Source organism: Oreochromis aureus, linkage group 17 (assembly GCF_013358895.1).
Source record: "Oreochromis aureus strain Israel breed Guangdong linkage group 17, ZZ_aureus, whole genome shotgun sequence".
Lineage (NCBI taxonomy): Eukaryota > Metazoa > Chordata > Actinopteri > Cichliformes > Cichlidae > Oreochromis > Oreochromis aureus.
Window position 1 is genome coordinate 19929296 of NC_052958.1, and position 14697 is coordinate 19943992.

The 14697-nt window shown below is 40.7% G+C and overlaps 1 protein-coding gene across 3 annotated transcripts; it reads left to right on the forward strand.

The window, feature by feature from the left end:
- Positions 1-328: 328 nt before the first annotated feature.
- On the forward strand, positions 329-12972 carry mdm2 (MDM2 proto-oncogene). Of its 3 annotated transcripts, none has more exons than XM_031760351.2 (12): positions 329-656; positions 6632-6702; positions 6792-6866; positions 8721-8854; positions 8953-9002; positions 9416-9474; positions 10404-10491; positions 10590-10783; positions 10863-10994; positions 11085-11156; positions 11242-11419; positions 12125-12972. In XM_031760351.2, exons 2-12 carry the CDS (start codon positions 6649-6651, stop codon positions 12661-12663), a joined length of 1575 nt encoding a protein of 524 aa, XP_031616211.1. In that variant the 5' UTR covers positions 329-656; positions 6632-6648; the 3' UTR covers positions 12664-12972. The 3 variants fall into 3 exon arrangements, with proteins under 3 accessions (XP_031616211.1, XP_031616212.1, XP_039456978.1); XM_031760352.2 differs by lacking the exon at positions 329-656 and adding an exon at positions 3235-3840; XM_039601044.1 differs by lacking the exons at positions 329-656; positions 6632-6702; positions 6792-6866 and adding an exon at positions 6903-7613.
- The last annotated feature ends 1725 nt before the right edge of the window (positions 12973-14697 follow it).

Below are 14697 nucleotides of genomic sequence, written 5' to 3' on the forward strand. Positions count from 1 at the left end.
AGCCTCCACTTCACCCCACACTTCCCACAGCTCTGGGTCATGTCATATAAATTTCTTTAAAAATGGAAAGCATGATCATATGTATAGATTTGAGGTAAAATAATTTCATATAAAACATTAGCAATTTACTGATCATATTTTAACATGTCCTGCGAATGTAGACTGGACTTTATTTTGAAATGAATAATGTATTCTTTCATTTTGGCTGGAATTTTATGGCCCAAACTGCTCAGATTGGATGATTGGATGATTAATGCTTTTACTGTTGTATCAGTGTGTTTGGGGATTTGAATTGAGAAAGTGTCGGCTTCCTAGCCACTAGGGGCGCCATCTGACTAAGTCGCAGCCTTTTAGTGTTGAGCGTTGTAAACACTAAGTGGAAGTAGCTCAACTGTCCGGGAAACTGTTGGATTAACGTCGTTGTTGGATATTATTTCATCACAAGTGAATTAGAAATGTGCGTAAATAACGGCTAAACTTTTCTGCGCCAGAGTTTAGCGCTCTAACTGCAGCAGAAGTCCGCGTTAGCAAGTTGTTAGCATATTGTGGCTAGCAGGCCGCGGAGCCTCGGGGTTTCCTGATCAAGTTGACACGCGTTGAGAAGTAGCGCCGTGGACGCTGCTTTCTAGCAACTCAAGTGCGTCTGCTCAATCCTGGTAAGATAAAAAGAACACTCTAAAATGACCCTTTGTGCTTTAACACTAACGCTTTTGGTGGGTTTCTAGTCTCTGCGGTTTTTTTAATTACTGTTTAAAGGATATTTAAAAAGTATATTTAAAGCTTCAGCGTTAGCCGTCAATACCGCAGAGCAAATTGGATTTAACTGTTCAGATAGAGGCGCTTTTACATCTGATTTATAGAAATGTATTACTAAATATTGTTTTTGCTTCATGCATAAAGTTTTAAGTAGATGTGTGTTTTTGTCCACTGTTAGCAGCCAGCAATTGAGCTCTTTAGTACCTCGTTCTGCAGACAAAACAATAATCGGCCTTTAATTTTAGCTCCTGAAGTCTGCGGTCAGTTTGAAGTATCTGCTCATTAATTTTCCTCCGATGAGTGTGAGATAATATATTCAGAGGTGATGAAAGGCTCCGGCCGGGCTCTCTCAGATCTGTTTGTGTAAGACAGAAACTCAGACAGAGGAGAGTGAGCGGGACATGTCTGGGCAAACCTTCCTGCCTCTCTGAGTTGTCACGGTTTAGCAGCTGACTCACACAGCCGGTCAGCTGTTTGCGGGGAAAAATTACACACTCGAGAGCAAAAGCATAGCCATACAAGTACAAAGTGTACTGGCTTCACCTAGGCAGCTCTTTTAGGATCCTTAAAAAATAAGAAGTTTATTTGTATGCAATATCAGTTTTGGAAACTAGTGATGTGCTCGTAAAAACAGAAGACATGGGGAAGTGGTGCACACAGGAAAAGCCATAAGATCACTCAGGCTGAAGTAGTAAAAGTGGCACTGTAAAGATAATTAGTTTAAGCATTTTGAGTATGTTCACAATTCAATGCAGATAAAGTTAATAATAATAATCCTTCATAATATAAGGTTAAACATGTTTATTTGCCTCACATTTTTGCATTCATTAGATTATCATAGTTGTGTCAGCAATTTGAGTTAAATTTTATTACAAGCAGTTTAATTTCTGGGTCTGAAACAGCAAGCAAAACTTTCTTCATAATGCGGTTTTATTCCAGGTGGAAGACTGTGAAGTAGAGAGGTTACAGCCACAGCACTGTGTAGACAATGTTAAACAAAATCAATAGATTAGTAATTGGGAAACAGTGACCACATGCTGTTAGTAAAACAAAAACACCTCAGAAGTTAAATCATGACAAGAAATAAGATGGTTACTAAAAGCTACATAGCCCAGTAAAAAGCATAAAACAATCATCTTCATTTATATCTGGGTTTATTCAACTCAGAAAAAAAGAAAAAACCTGAACAACCAAAAACAATACAATTTGATCTGATGGATTTTATGCTTTTAATGAAATTATGTTGATTTGCTTTAAGATGCCTGAGAATATCTCATATTCTCAGCAGTTTCTGATCTGTTTGCTGCTTTAAATCAGAATATACTCTAAGCTACAGAGAAGCAAAACAAAAGCAACAAAGTCATTTTTTTACTATTAAAAAAACCCCACCGAGTCAAAGGAAAACTACCTAAAACAGGGTTGTAGTGGGTGTATAGGACACTTTTGTTTGTCCAGCGATCTGAACATGAACGTATGCAGACAGACAGCGTTAAGCCAATCCTAAAGCTCAATTTTTAACCCGGTTGGATGTTTAATTTAACCCAGATTAATGGAGATTTTGATCAGATATTTAGCAGTAACCGTCAGATGCAGATGTCAAATGAGTTGGGTGCCATCCCCAAAGAGCAAACCTGTACCTGGGAATACCACATAGTTTGGCCCATACAGATATTTAAATGTCATGTATGTTTTGTTTTTGTTTGCGAATTATTCCTGCAAAAAAAAAAAAAAAAAAAGGAAATCTTTATTAGAAAAATGTGAACTTTAAACTTATGTCACTGGTGAGCCGGTAAATCAACAGATAAACTTACGGCTGTTTTTTGTTGAGCGTGACTTTGAGTGCTGCTGTCGCGGTGTACTGTGGTCAGGTTGGTCTGCTCCTTCTCTGAGCCGCTGCCATTTGTAGTTTACACCTCTGAACTGTGTGGGTGCACTTAAAAAAAAAAAGTCCTGCACCTCTGTGGAAACAGGGCTTTCAGTGGGGAAGTGCAGCAAAGTTTTGATGACATAACTCTGTTTAGTACCACTCAGATCAGTGTGTAAACATATCAAACTATCCACAATTTAAAGCTTAGATTTGTTTTTGTTTTTTTGCTTTGCTGGAAACTGTAAAAAAAACCCAGTCTCATAGGCGGTGCTTTCCAGGGTTGTTGGAAAGTTTAAAATCCAATCAGTATGTGTCTTTTTACAGTAACAGAAAGAACAAGGTCCATCCTTAGTCATCTTAGTTAATGAGATTTAAACTAAAAAGTGTGAAACCACATATTTGTTAATCAAAATAAAAACTAGATTTTACAGTTTTTGATTTAAAAAAAAATCTGAATGGGCCTTTAAGCCAACCTGTCCATGTTACATTATTTAACAGAAGTCTGTGCATTTCAAAAAGCTACATTTACTAAAAAACAGAAGTGTCAAACTAACACTGAAACAAAGAAAAAATATTAATTTTTTTTTTTTAATGTATAATAAAAAATAAACAAGAAACAAAGAACTGAAAACAGAAAATGTAACAGAAATAGAATAGAAGAACTCTTATTTATGACTTTTTAATATATTGTTTTTTAGGTCTAATTTTGTGTTGTTGTTTTTTTTTTACTTGAGACCAGAAAGAAAATGTATATGTAAAAAAACACTTTTGGTTGGGATAAATAATAAATTGGAGAATTAAGTATTGCGCTGATCTTCCCTATTCCCTGTGCTCGGATCAAGCAGATGTTGCGCCCCTGATTTGGCCCTGGTTATCTGGCTAAGACTAGTCCTGGTTAGTGAGATAACCAGCACTCTGGTTAGTGTGATTATGTCACTTAGATGGGATGAGTCATTGCAGACTAGCCCTGGCTTGTCTACAGAAGCTCTATGATTGAATCAGCTGTTCCAGTCGTACAAACATGAGTACAGCTGAGTCAGGACATGATAGGCCCCAGTCAGACTAGGCCAGGCCTTTAAACTGGTCTAGTCCTGACATGTCTGAGCAGGACTATAAGAGGCTGCAGCTCTGCCCTGCTCCACTCTCTCTGCACTTTATCTGCCGTTATTTGCACAAGATGAGCTGCTAAAACTCCTTCATTTCCCCTGCATATACTGGTAAGGACTTCATTTTATTCCTTGAATACTGGAAAACATTTTAGACTTTTAACAGCTGATTTATTAAGCATTGACCTGGTGCTAATGCAAAAAGACTGGGTGGTAATTGAGTTGATCTGTCTGTTAGGTGTTGTGTTAGGACTACATGTCTGTGTTGTTAAAAACAAGCAAAGATTCAGTCACTTTTTAAGCAAAACTGACACAAAGTTTTTACAAGCTTCTGTGAATTGTTTTCTGTAAATATTTGTTTTATATCTGTAAGTATATTCTGTCTGAGAGTGTGATGTTTTTTAAATTTTCCTGCTTTATTTGCCTGTTGAAAAGTGACATTCTGTTCTGAACGAAAATTTGTGATGCACCGGTTATGAAATCCTGGCTCGGTATCAGTTTGGCTGGGAGCCTGTGCACATATTTGTGGTTATTTATATTCCAGTTGTACATCACAGAAACAAAGAGATCTTCCATAAGTTTGATTTTAGAGCTTTTCATCTCAACAACATGTCAGGTCACAACTGATCAGATACTGTAAATATGAGCCGCTTACATCAGTAAATGTCCTGTTAATTACAGTCACAGGTAATATCTGCACTGATACCTGTGCTCCTGAGTTTACAGTTGAACTCAGTATTTAGATCAGATTATTGCTCAAAGAGGTTTCTGCCCTCCACAAAAATAAAAATCTCCAGGCTTTAGGGCTGTTCGATATAACGATATGAAAACGTCTATCGTTTCATGTTACGCTATTGTTTGTTTTGTAGTGTCACTAAATAAGCTGTTTACGGCAATATTTTTTCATCGTTTTGATGGTCACTGTAGTGGCTATATTCATTTCTTACAGTTCTCTCTTTCTCTTATATTTAAAATAACCACACTATGGACGAACAAGAGACTGTTTTTACACGTTGTCTTTAGCAACAACGACGGTAAACCCAGCGTGTGGCTCCGCCGTCCGCTTGTTTATAAAGCTGAGGATCCTGTTGAGATTTTTCAAAAAATGACTGAATTACGTGAAATAGTATGCGGAGAGTTTACGGATGAGAAGCTGAAAAGAGCCGTCAGGTGCTCAAAATAAACAGTAGATCAAACGTTAGAACAGGCTCTCCAAAAGTTGAATCTGTTCATCTGGACGTAGCGTTTTGTGGGAGAAACGTTTCGTCACTCATCCAAGTGACTTCTTCAGTCTCAGCTGACTGCAGGTTTCCCCAAACCTTATAAACAGTACATTTGCATAATGACTGAAACCAGCCCACTGAAGGAACAATGGGCTGTGAGGTCAGTTCCTTAATCATAATTATGCAAATTCCCATGACCATTGATCAACAATCACTGACCAAAACCCACTGATCAAAGAACACTGATCAATGGCCATGAGTACCATTCACAGAGAGTTGGGGAATGGCTGCAATTACAGCGTTGTAAGATGGTGACAGATGTACCCTTAGGCCCCCTCCTCGATTCAGAGATGGTCTTTCCCTTTTCACGTAAATGGCCTCCTTGACTCCGCGCTCAAACCAGCGTTCCTCCCTGTCCAGGATGTGTACATCCTCATCATGTACACATCCTGGACAGGGAGGAACGCTGGGTGAGTGACGAAACGTTTCTCCCACAAAACGCTACGTCCAGATGAACAGATTCAACTTTTGGAGATTTACTTTCCTGGATGATTGAGAATGCATCAAGACGTTAGAACAGGCTTTTCGCCACAGCACGCCGTGTAATAAATACTCACAAAGAAAATGGCGGCCATTACAACTAATGTCTAAAAATGTATAGTTTCATGCATCGGTCAAAACACTTGACTTCAGGTACACGACACCCAGCTGAAAACACTTCAAGCAAGTGGAGTTGCCCGTGACTCACAGAATTTTATAGAAAATGTAAAATTTTTGTGATATATATCGTTTGCGGGACGATAAATGTCTTATATCGGGATATGAGATTTTGGTCATATCGCACAGCCCTATTAGGCTTGTTTTTTCTTTTAAGGTGAACTACAATTTATTCAAGGTTAAAAAAATATTTTTGTTTATCAAATAGGGAAATACACAAACGTCTGTCAGGTAGGGTGCCTTAGACTTTCAGGTGAGGATGCACTGATCCATTCCTAGTGTACAAGTACCTTGACTGCAGGTGTTTGCAGTACAGAATGCAAATCCCGTACCAGTCTTGAATGAATAAACTGAATTTTGTAAACGCACAAATGAATATTTTTTCCTTTGCTGCATCACAGAGTAATAAATCTAGTAATCAGAGGACAGATTTCAATAGATTGGCCACATTGATCTGCTTTTTTCATTACCAATATCTGATCCAAGTATCAGCTCGACACGTGCCTGGTTTCTTCAGTTAAATGATCCACAGTTGGAGGCTCAGTGGCCCTCGTCCCTTTCCTCCAGCTGTGTTTTTATGTAAGCAAAATAAAAACACAGAAAAGGAACCCGCTCCTTTCAGGCAACACCAGGCGGTCAGCATGCTTTAAACAAACCTGCATCATCTTAAAAGGTTAAATTAACTTTTTAAACCAGGCAGATTAAACTCAGACGAAGAAGATGATAATATTTACACAGTAAGCCTGGGATTATACTTTCTGTGTCCGGGTCTATATTGCAGTGCCGCAGGTGGAGGGGTAGGACTTCAAAGAAATATAACTAATGCTAATGATGAATGCCTAATCTGTCTTAAACTGTGAAAAAGATTTACTTTAGGAGCGCTTTTTCCAAATCTATCCTGTTTTAATATTCCTGTACTGGTTTCTGTAATCTATAATAATCTGCTGTGTGTTGGTGTGCAGGGACAATCAGCTTCACCATGTCAGCCGACAGTGATACCAACACCTGGTCCGCAGAGGACGACAACAAACTGGTGAGGGCGGCAAGTTCCCGACTTCTCCGTGTGCTCGTAACTCTTCACTGACTGTGTGACTTAACGTTTTCCTCTCTCTGTGCGTTCAGGTGAGACCAAAGGTAGAGTTCTGCTCTTTGCTGCAGCATGCTGGAGCCACTAAAGATGTTTTCACCATGAAGGAGGTACGGCATTTCCATTTACTGCTCCACATTTCACCGGGAGCTTTGAGACGGTCTTTCTGTCGGCTTTGATGTGTGAGGGGTGTCGTCAGGTGGTGTTAGGACTGTTACCGGACCTGCATTCACGGACAGCAATGAATGAATGAACCCAGAACTTTCTTTACTACCGCTGCCCCCTCCTGCATAAAAAAAATCTGCCTCATACTGCAGTTGCACACTTTATGATGAAACACTGCCACCTTGTGGTGAAGTTTGTAGTAATACGTTGTGGATACTGATACAGTGAGTGAGATTAAATATGCTTTTTCTGTCCAAAAATCTGCTATCACAGCAGCTAAAACATTAGACACAGCTATAATAAAATCGGCTGAATAAAGTAAAATGCAGGATGAGCTCAGCAAAATAAAAATTATAAAATGTGAAATATAGTGTCTGGTGTTACAATATTTAAAAATTGTTATTAGAAACGCGCATGTCATCTTTATTCGGCCAAGTTTGTGCACACAAACAAGATATTTAAGTCCAGTTCACTTTGCTCTTTGGCATGCAAAAAAAGAAAAATGTTTTAAAAAAAATAGGCAGGCTGTAATGAAAGACAGAAAGTTGCAGAAAGTCTTAAGAAACTTTACAAACTATAAGTGCAAAACTATTTTAAGTGTTTGATTGTTCTTTTTGCTTTCGTACAGCTAAACGGGAAGCAATTTGCTCATCGCGCGTCAATAGTGGATGTTCCAGGCTCTGGTTGCCTAGGTAACCCCTTTATTGTATTTACTACACTGAACTGCGCTCTTATTCGCTTCAGTTGCTTCTCTGAAAGTTTAGAAAAGTCCGAAGGCTACCGTGGGACCCGCCCACCCTGAGTTGCAGGAGGGGATTTCGCACGCTGTCGTTGCTGTCATTGACATTTGTGGCACTCGGTTGACACGTCACTGCTGGTTGCCCCTGAAAGTTTCAGACTCTCTGCCGTTATTGCTGATATCGTGATTCTGACCAAGCTGATTCTTTCCATCGGTACACTGGTGTGATCGAGCTGTGTGGTAGCTGGAAATTACTGGTCACTGTGAGGATCTATTGCCAATGCAGAAAAAATGGTGTTTTGGCCCTTTAATGAAGACGGTGTGAAAAAAGCAAAACTTTGAGACTCACCTCAGCTCTCCTTTAGTTCATCCTCATGATTTTTCCAGAATTCCCTATTCGACTCCTTCTCCCTCTCAGTCTTATGTCTGTAGTGTTTCCCACATATAGACACTTTTTAATTTCTGGACAGTCGCCAGTCATGGTCTTTTATTTTGAAGGTTAAATCCTGGTCATTTGCATCTCACTATTATACCAGTCTTCAGTGTCATTTTGTGAACTGCAAAAGAGAAAATCAAACCTTAGCTCCACCATCGTGGAATCCAAATGGGGGCAGTGGTCTTCGTTGTGTTAAGACGTGTTATTTATTTATACATTGTTTTGTTTTCTTTTTGAGCTCATCGTCTTTGACTTGAATTTCTTTTTTCTCATTCGTCTCTGCAAGCAGACCGTATTATGAGGATTTTTCCGGCATATTAAGCATTTTTGGTAGTTTTAAAATGGAAATAAAATTAGTTTCGGAAAATACTTGAAAAGAAACTCAGCTTATCCTGTTCCTTTTTCAGAGTGCATAACTTCAGTTAATTTGACTGCAGTCTTGTAATGTTGGTAAAATTGCTGATGTTTAAAAACCACAATAACAAAACACCCAAATGTAATAATTAGCAATTCATATGCCTGTTCCCCAAGTTTCAGGAGGACTCTGAGAAGCTGATTGGCTGTTGTCTGTGCATCCTACAATCGTCCCATTATGTTTCTGTTTTTTTTTTTTTTTTTTTTCAGGTAATGTTCTACCTGGGTCAGTACATCATCCAGAAGCAGCTGTACGACCAGAAGCAGCAACACATCGTCCACTGCGCCCAGGATGCTTTGGGCCGTGTGCTGGGAGTCGACAGCTTCTCCGTGAAAGAGCCGCGGTGAGTGAGTGGAAGAGGATGAAGCTTTTGGTCCTTCAGATTCACTAAAAGGAAAAAAAACCCCTGTAAATAAAATACGTGATGTTTTCCTGTTTCAGGGTTCTGTTTGCAATGATCACCAAGAACCTGGTGGCTGTCAGGAGTCCAGGTAGGAATCACATTTTACACACGAGGCTCATTATTAAATACAGCTGAGGTCTTCGTAGTAAGAATAAAGTTTACACCTGATCACCACAGAATCAGCTAATTTGTTTTTCCGCATTAACTTCTTCATATTTAATGAAGCCATGCAACACTGCAGCCTTCGTGCTCCGAAAGTTTCCAGTCTTACCCACGTGTGGAAAACCAAGGGCTTTCCAAATTTAGCAGTTTCTGTATAAACACCAACTGACTCCAAATGAACTTGTTTTTCTGACTTTTGGGGATGAAATGTCAGACCTCCACCTGCTTTTTCCTTCTGGAGGATAAAGGCATAGCTTCTAAATATTGAGGGTGTGTGTGTTTGTGTATATATAGATGATATCCTGCTGCTCTGACTCTGACAAACACTCTCTTTCTTAGAATCAACAACAAGTCTGAGTGAGCCACACAGCAGCAGCCAGACAGACAGAAGGACGGAGGTAAGATGCACACCATGTTTGGATTCTCTACATCTGTTGTGTTTTTGCCAGATAAACCTTCGATATTTCTGGCCCGGGTTTGTTCTTTCACATTTACGTACCTTCAGCTTCCTTTCCCTCGCTGCTGATCACTTTTTAAATGCTGTGAGCGCAGCATTTAGGACGTTTAGAATAAATTCGAAGTAAAATTTCAGCTTGTGCTATTCACACAGGCTATTTTGGACCATTTCACAAGCTCCAACCTCTGAACCATTCCAGCTTATGAGAGAATTACTTCCAGGTGCACTCAACTCCAGTTATGAGTCCACCTAAGAAGCACAAACGCTGCTGCAGTCTTCACTGAGGAATATTTTTACCGACACTTTCACTGACTTCCTTCTGAATTACAGACAGAAACATTCTACTCTTACTGAGCACTCAAACCGCTATTATAGTGAATTCTTGATTGAGTCAAAGCAGTCCCAGTAACCCCAGCTTAACAATCCAAGAGGGCGGCGGTGAATTTAAAGAGTAGAGCTGCAGCCGAATTTTTAAAGACAAATAACCCCAAAAACCAACAAACAAAGTGTTTTCCTGTATTCCCAGTTAACTCAATTGTGGCATTAGACCACAAGCCACGTTATCCTATTAACACACATACTCCAACACATGCTTTCTCCTTTTTTCTGTTCTGTCAGCGGTTTAATCAAACACATCTGGCTGCACATCAGGAAACTCCGCAGTGTTTCCTTCTTGCCTTCCTGTGACTTTTTTGTTTTGTGTTTGGGAGAAATTGAACCTTTATGGGGACGATGATCATAAACAAATCTAATGTGTATAATCTAATTTAAAAGTCCTCAGATTTTACAGTGGAGTGTGGTGATTATTCTGTGGCCCAACAAGAGTTTAAAAGTTTCAAAATCAGCTCAAAAATGTGTTTGTGCTTTCAGGCGGCAGAAACGGAAGGTCGCTCTTCATCGCCTGACAGGAGGAGGAGAAGAAGGAGGAGGAGGTGGAGCTGCAGGAGCAATGAGCCAGGTGAGTTTCTCCTCAAGAGGTACCAGCACTAACTCCACCACAACTGCATTCAAGGTGTTTAACTGTTTAACCAAACTCCGCCCACCTTTTGTCTGCAGGTCCTTCACACAGTGTAGACAACGAGGATGTTGAGGAAGACTCAGAGGAGGATGAGGAAGAGGGAGGCACGAAAAGGAGACGGTCTGATAGCTACTCGCTGACGTTCGACGACAGCCTGTCCTGGTGTGTGATTGGAGGACTTGGGAGCGGGCGGGAAAGACACAGCAGCCAATCATCTGACTCGCACAGCACAGTAAGCACAACGCACAATCAGTGTTTTATTGAGCCTGTATTGATGTATCATGTGTAATGTGGACTCTGTGCGTGTTTAGTCTGGGAGATCAGAGGTCACGGACGCAGCGTCAGACTCTGACAGCGACAACTTCAGTGTTGAATTTGAAGTCGAGTCCATAGATTCAGATGATTACAATGAAGATGATGCTTCTCTCTCTGCTGATGATCAGGTAAGAACCACTTAATAGACTGAGCTGGCCATTAAACAGCTACCTTAGCTCGACACCGTTACTAACAGCCATCCCGTCCGTGTGCTGCAGGTATATGAGGTCACAATCTTTGAAGCAGATGACGACGACTCCTTTGATGAAGACACAGAGATTACTGAAGCTGTGAGTTGCTGCACAAACACACAGATTACACGAACGCACACACTTAAGCACGTTGTTCAGGTGTAATGGAGTGTTGTCCTCGCAGGATTACTGGCGCTGTGCGAAATGCGATGAGTTGAACCCTCCTCTGCCCAGAAACTGCCTCCGCTGCTGGGATCTGCGCCAGGATTGGCTACCTGAGGTGTCTGTCAACTGCACCTCCTCCAGCCCTAAAGCCCTACCCACAAAGCCGACCAACCTATTAGCTGCCAAAGAACCTCCAGGTAAATCTTATCATGTCTACAGAGACCAAAGTAGTTTGTTTTCGGGGTACTGCTGTCAAAGAGGTGTAAATGAAAGGAGGAGGACACAGACGTTTCAAAGGTCAATGAAGTTTGGACTCCTTCATTTAACATAACTTCAGTCTATAAAACCAGGTCGAATGTCACTGTGTGCCAATGTCAACACACCTGTGCAGAATTACACATCACTCAGATTATTTCATATTAGTCAGACACAGCCAACGTAAAACCACTGATGATCATGGTCTACATCAGAATACTGAAGCGACACTTTAGAAAACGAATCAGTAGTCAGAGAGGAAAAAAGAGACAAGCTGCTGCTGTACACCTCATCTCAGATCTATGTAGCTGATACTCGAGTTTTGGTGCACATCTCTATCTGCAGCCACTTTCTAATGAATGGCCAATCACAAAATGAATGTAGAAATCATTTTTAAGTCTCTTCTTCTTCTTCCTCCTATTATTATTATTATTATTATTATTATTATTATTATTATTATTATTATTATTGTTGTTGTTCAAATAATTTAATCAAAAACGCTCCAGAAAAGCACAGATACGTTCAGTTCAGGTAAGAACCTGCAGGTGCTGACTGGTTCACTTTTTTCCCCTCACTGCAGCTTGATGTCAGTTTTATCTTCGGTGACAGATAATCTGCTAATCGATCGATTGATTTGTGTCCTGCAGGTTCTGACGTGGAGGAGAATGGAGTCGACGTTCCGGATGGGAAAAGATTAAAAACTCCTCCTCCTCTGCACTCGCAGTGTGCGTCAGACTCCACATGCTCCTCCGCCGCTGCTGACTCCGCCTCCTCCGCACCAAACTCCCAGGATCTTCTCTCATGCTCCCAGCCTTCCTCATCCTACTCGCAGGAGAAGCTCTGGACTCCCGAATCCCAGCCCTCCTCTTCCTCATACTCATCCTCCATTGATTCTCAGGAGCTTCTCTCACCTTCCCCAGCTCCAGCTGCAGCTCAAGCTGCTCCTCCTACCACGCAAGTCCCCGATATGGAGCGCAGCATGTCGGCGGAGTGGCGTCTGCCGGACTCGTGTCTGGACCCCTGCCTCATCTGTCAGTCGCGACCAAAGAACGGCTGCATCGTGCACGGACGCACCGGACACCTCATGTCCTGCTACGTCTGTGCCAGGAAGCTGAAGAAGAGGAACAAGCTGTGCCCAGTCTGCAGGCTGCCCATCCAGTCTGTCATCCTCACCTACCTCAGCTGAGACCACTGCAGATTTACTTTGACTAAATCCCAAATAAAATAAACTTTTAGTTCTCGGGCACATACGGGTGCTTTCTTCAAATCTGAGAAGATTTTCTTGAAAAAGTTAATAATTCTACTATTTGACCTGTTTCTCTGTCCTCGAACCTCTGGAATGTGCCTGGCAAGGGTTTGTCGGGTAACGCCAAGCTTCACATTGCCTCGGGTTTCTTTTTTCTTCTTCTTTTTTTAAATGCTTGGTGTCGTTTCTTCTTTTTTGCTGTATGTATTTTGGTGCAGCTTACATTAAACACTCATCTTCACTGACCAATCTCAGGTCCACGCCCTCTAAAGCTCCACCATCATTATGAAAGTCCTACAAACAGAAGCCCCCAGAGTTTCATATGAAGAGCAGTGGAAAAGGACTGGAAAATTAGATCTGAGATTTTCCTTTTTCCTGCTGCGTTTTAAAGACTTTATTTAAAAATAGTTTAAAACCTTACATAATTAACTAAATCTATAAATATTGCTGAATATTAAGAAACACAGCTACAACTTTATTTTCATAACACCTGTGTGTGGTGTTGGAGAGATGCCGCCTTAAACGTAAACCAAGGCTGAGTTGTACCTTAATGTAATACCATTTAGCACCACAAGATGGTGCAGTGAGTCAATGTAAACATTATTTGCAGCACATATTGAAAAATTGAAGTAATGCTAAAATGAACGAAGAAACTGCTTCCCCCTGGTGGTGAAAACTAAATTCTGCAGAGGCTATATCTGAAAGGTTTTAGAAGTTTTTTTCACTAAATCTTTAATCAGAAAACAGATGGAGGTGGAGCTCAAATGTGAGAAGTTGTAACTTGTTGAATGTTTTTTGTGTCGCCTTTAAATTTGATGGAAACATCTCCACAGCTAGCTTTCAGACATTTTATAGATCTTTGTGACTTTTTAAGCCGACATTTTAAAAAATGGGAGGATTTTGTTCCATATTTAGTGTTCTGGTGTGGACAGGTGTGGCGCTCTGTGGCAAAGAGAGATATTTTTAGAATGTGTTAATTATATTTTGTACGATGCAAACTTTAGAAGCATCGGCCGTGTCTTGTAAAAGACACTCGACCCTGAATCATTTCTGCGCCTGCTCTCCGTCGCCTCCGCCAAGCTCGCTCGCTCCTGGATCGCCTCGTTCTGCATCTCAGCTTCTCCCTTGATGAGTTCACCTTAACCGGATTAAAAACCCAAAGGGCTCTGACGCTGCCCGGTGCACGACGCCGCCACCACCTGAAAGTGTCCGAGGCTGCTAACATCAAGCAGTGCTTTATTTTAGCGGCATTTAATTTCTGACCCCTTTATGGGAAGTGTCCTTGAAAGGAACCCAAATTCATTTTCATGCATATATTTAACTACTGGAAATTTATTTGGCATGGTTTCAGGTTTTTCTGGAAATTTCCTTGAAAGTTGTTTAATTATTGAGAAATTATTGCCGTTAAAATGGAGTGTTGAACATCTTTGATATTTATTTATTTAAGATACTCAAGTTTATTTAAGAAATGTTTCTGAAAGCTCTTTTTGGATAATAAGATAAATTTAATGTTTCCTGTGAAACTAAATAAAGTTTAACTTCTCTAACCACGGGTCTGTCATTTATTTACATTACAAACACATATTTTAAGTTTGGAAATACAATTCCCATAATGCTTCTGGAAACAATCTTCACACCTTTTGTATCGGGTGAGAAATATAACAGTGTCCTAAGTATTGGAAATTACAAGGTAAAGCACGTTAAATGTTGTTATTAAGGCTACGTCCACACTGTAACGTGCGGTGGAGATGAAGTCAGCCGCGGAGGTGTGCAGGTGGATAGCGAATGAGCAACAGCTTCTGACTTTCCAAAAGTACTAATTTATTTACAATATCAAAAATAAAAGTGCCACCTCTACCACACATTACTAAAGAGCACACTAGTCCGCGTACACACGGGAGCATCCATTACAGGGAGAGTACGGCAACAGCACCGCTTACAACCGCAAAGCTCTCCAGAGAGTGGTGCGGTGTG

Bases quoted from the DNA above. Each gene is read 5' to 3' on its own strand.
- mdm2 (XM_031760351.2), top strand. From the start codon at position 6,649: ATGTCAGCCGACAGTGATACCAACACCTGGTCCGCAGAGGACGACAAC. The intron at 10,784-10,862 runs GTAAGCACAACG...GTGCGTGTTTAG, and splicing joins CATCTGACTCGCACAGCACA to TCTGGGAGATCAGAGGTCAC. The intron at 11,157-11,241 runs GTGAGTTGCTGC...TTGTCCTCGCAG, and splicing joins ACACAGAGATTACTGAAGCT to GATTACTGGCGCTGTGCGAA.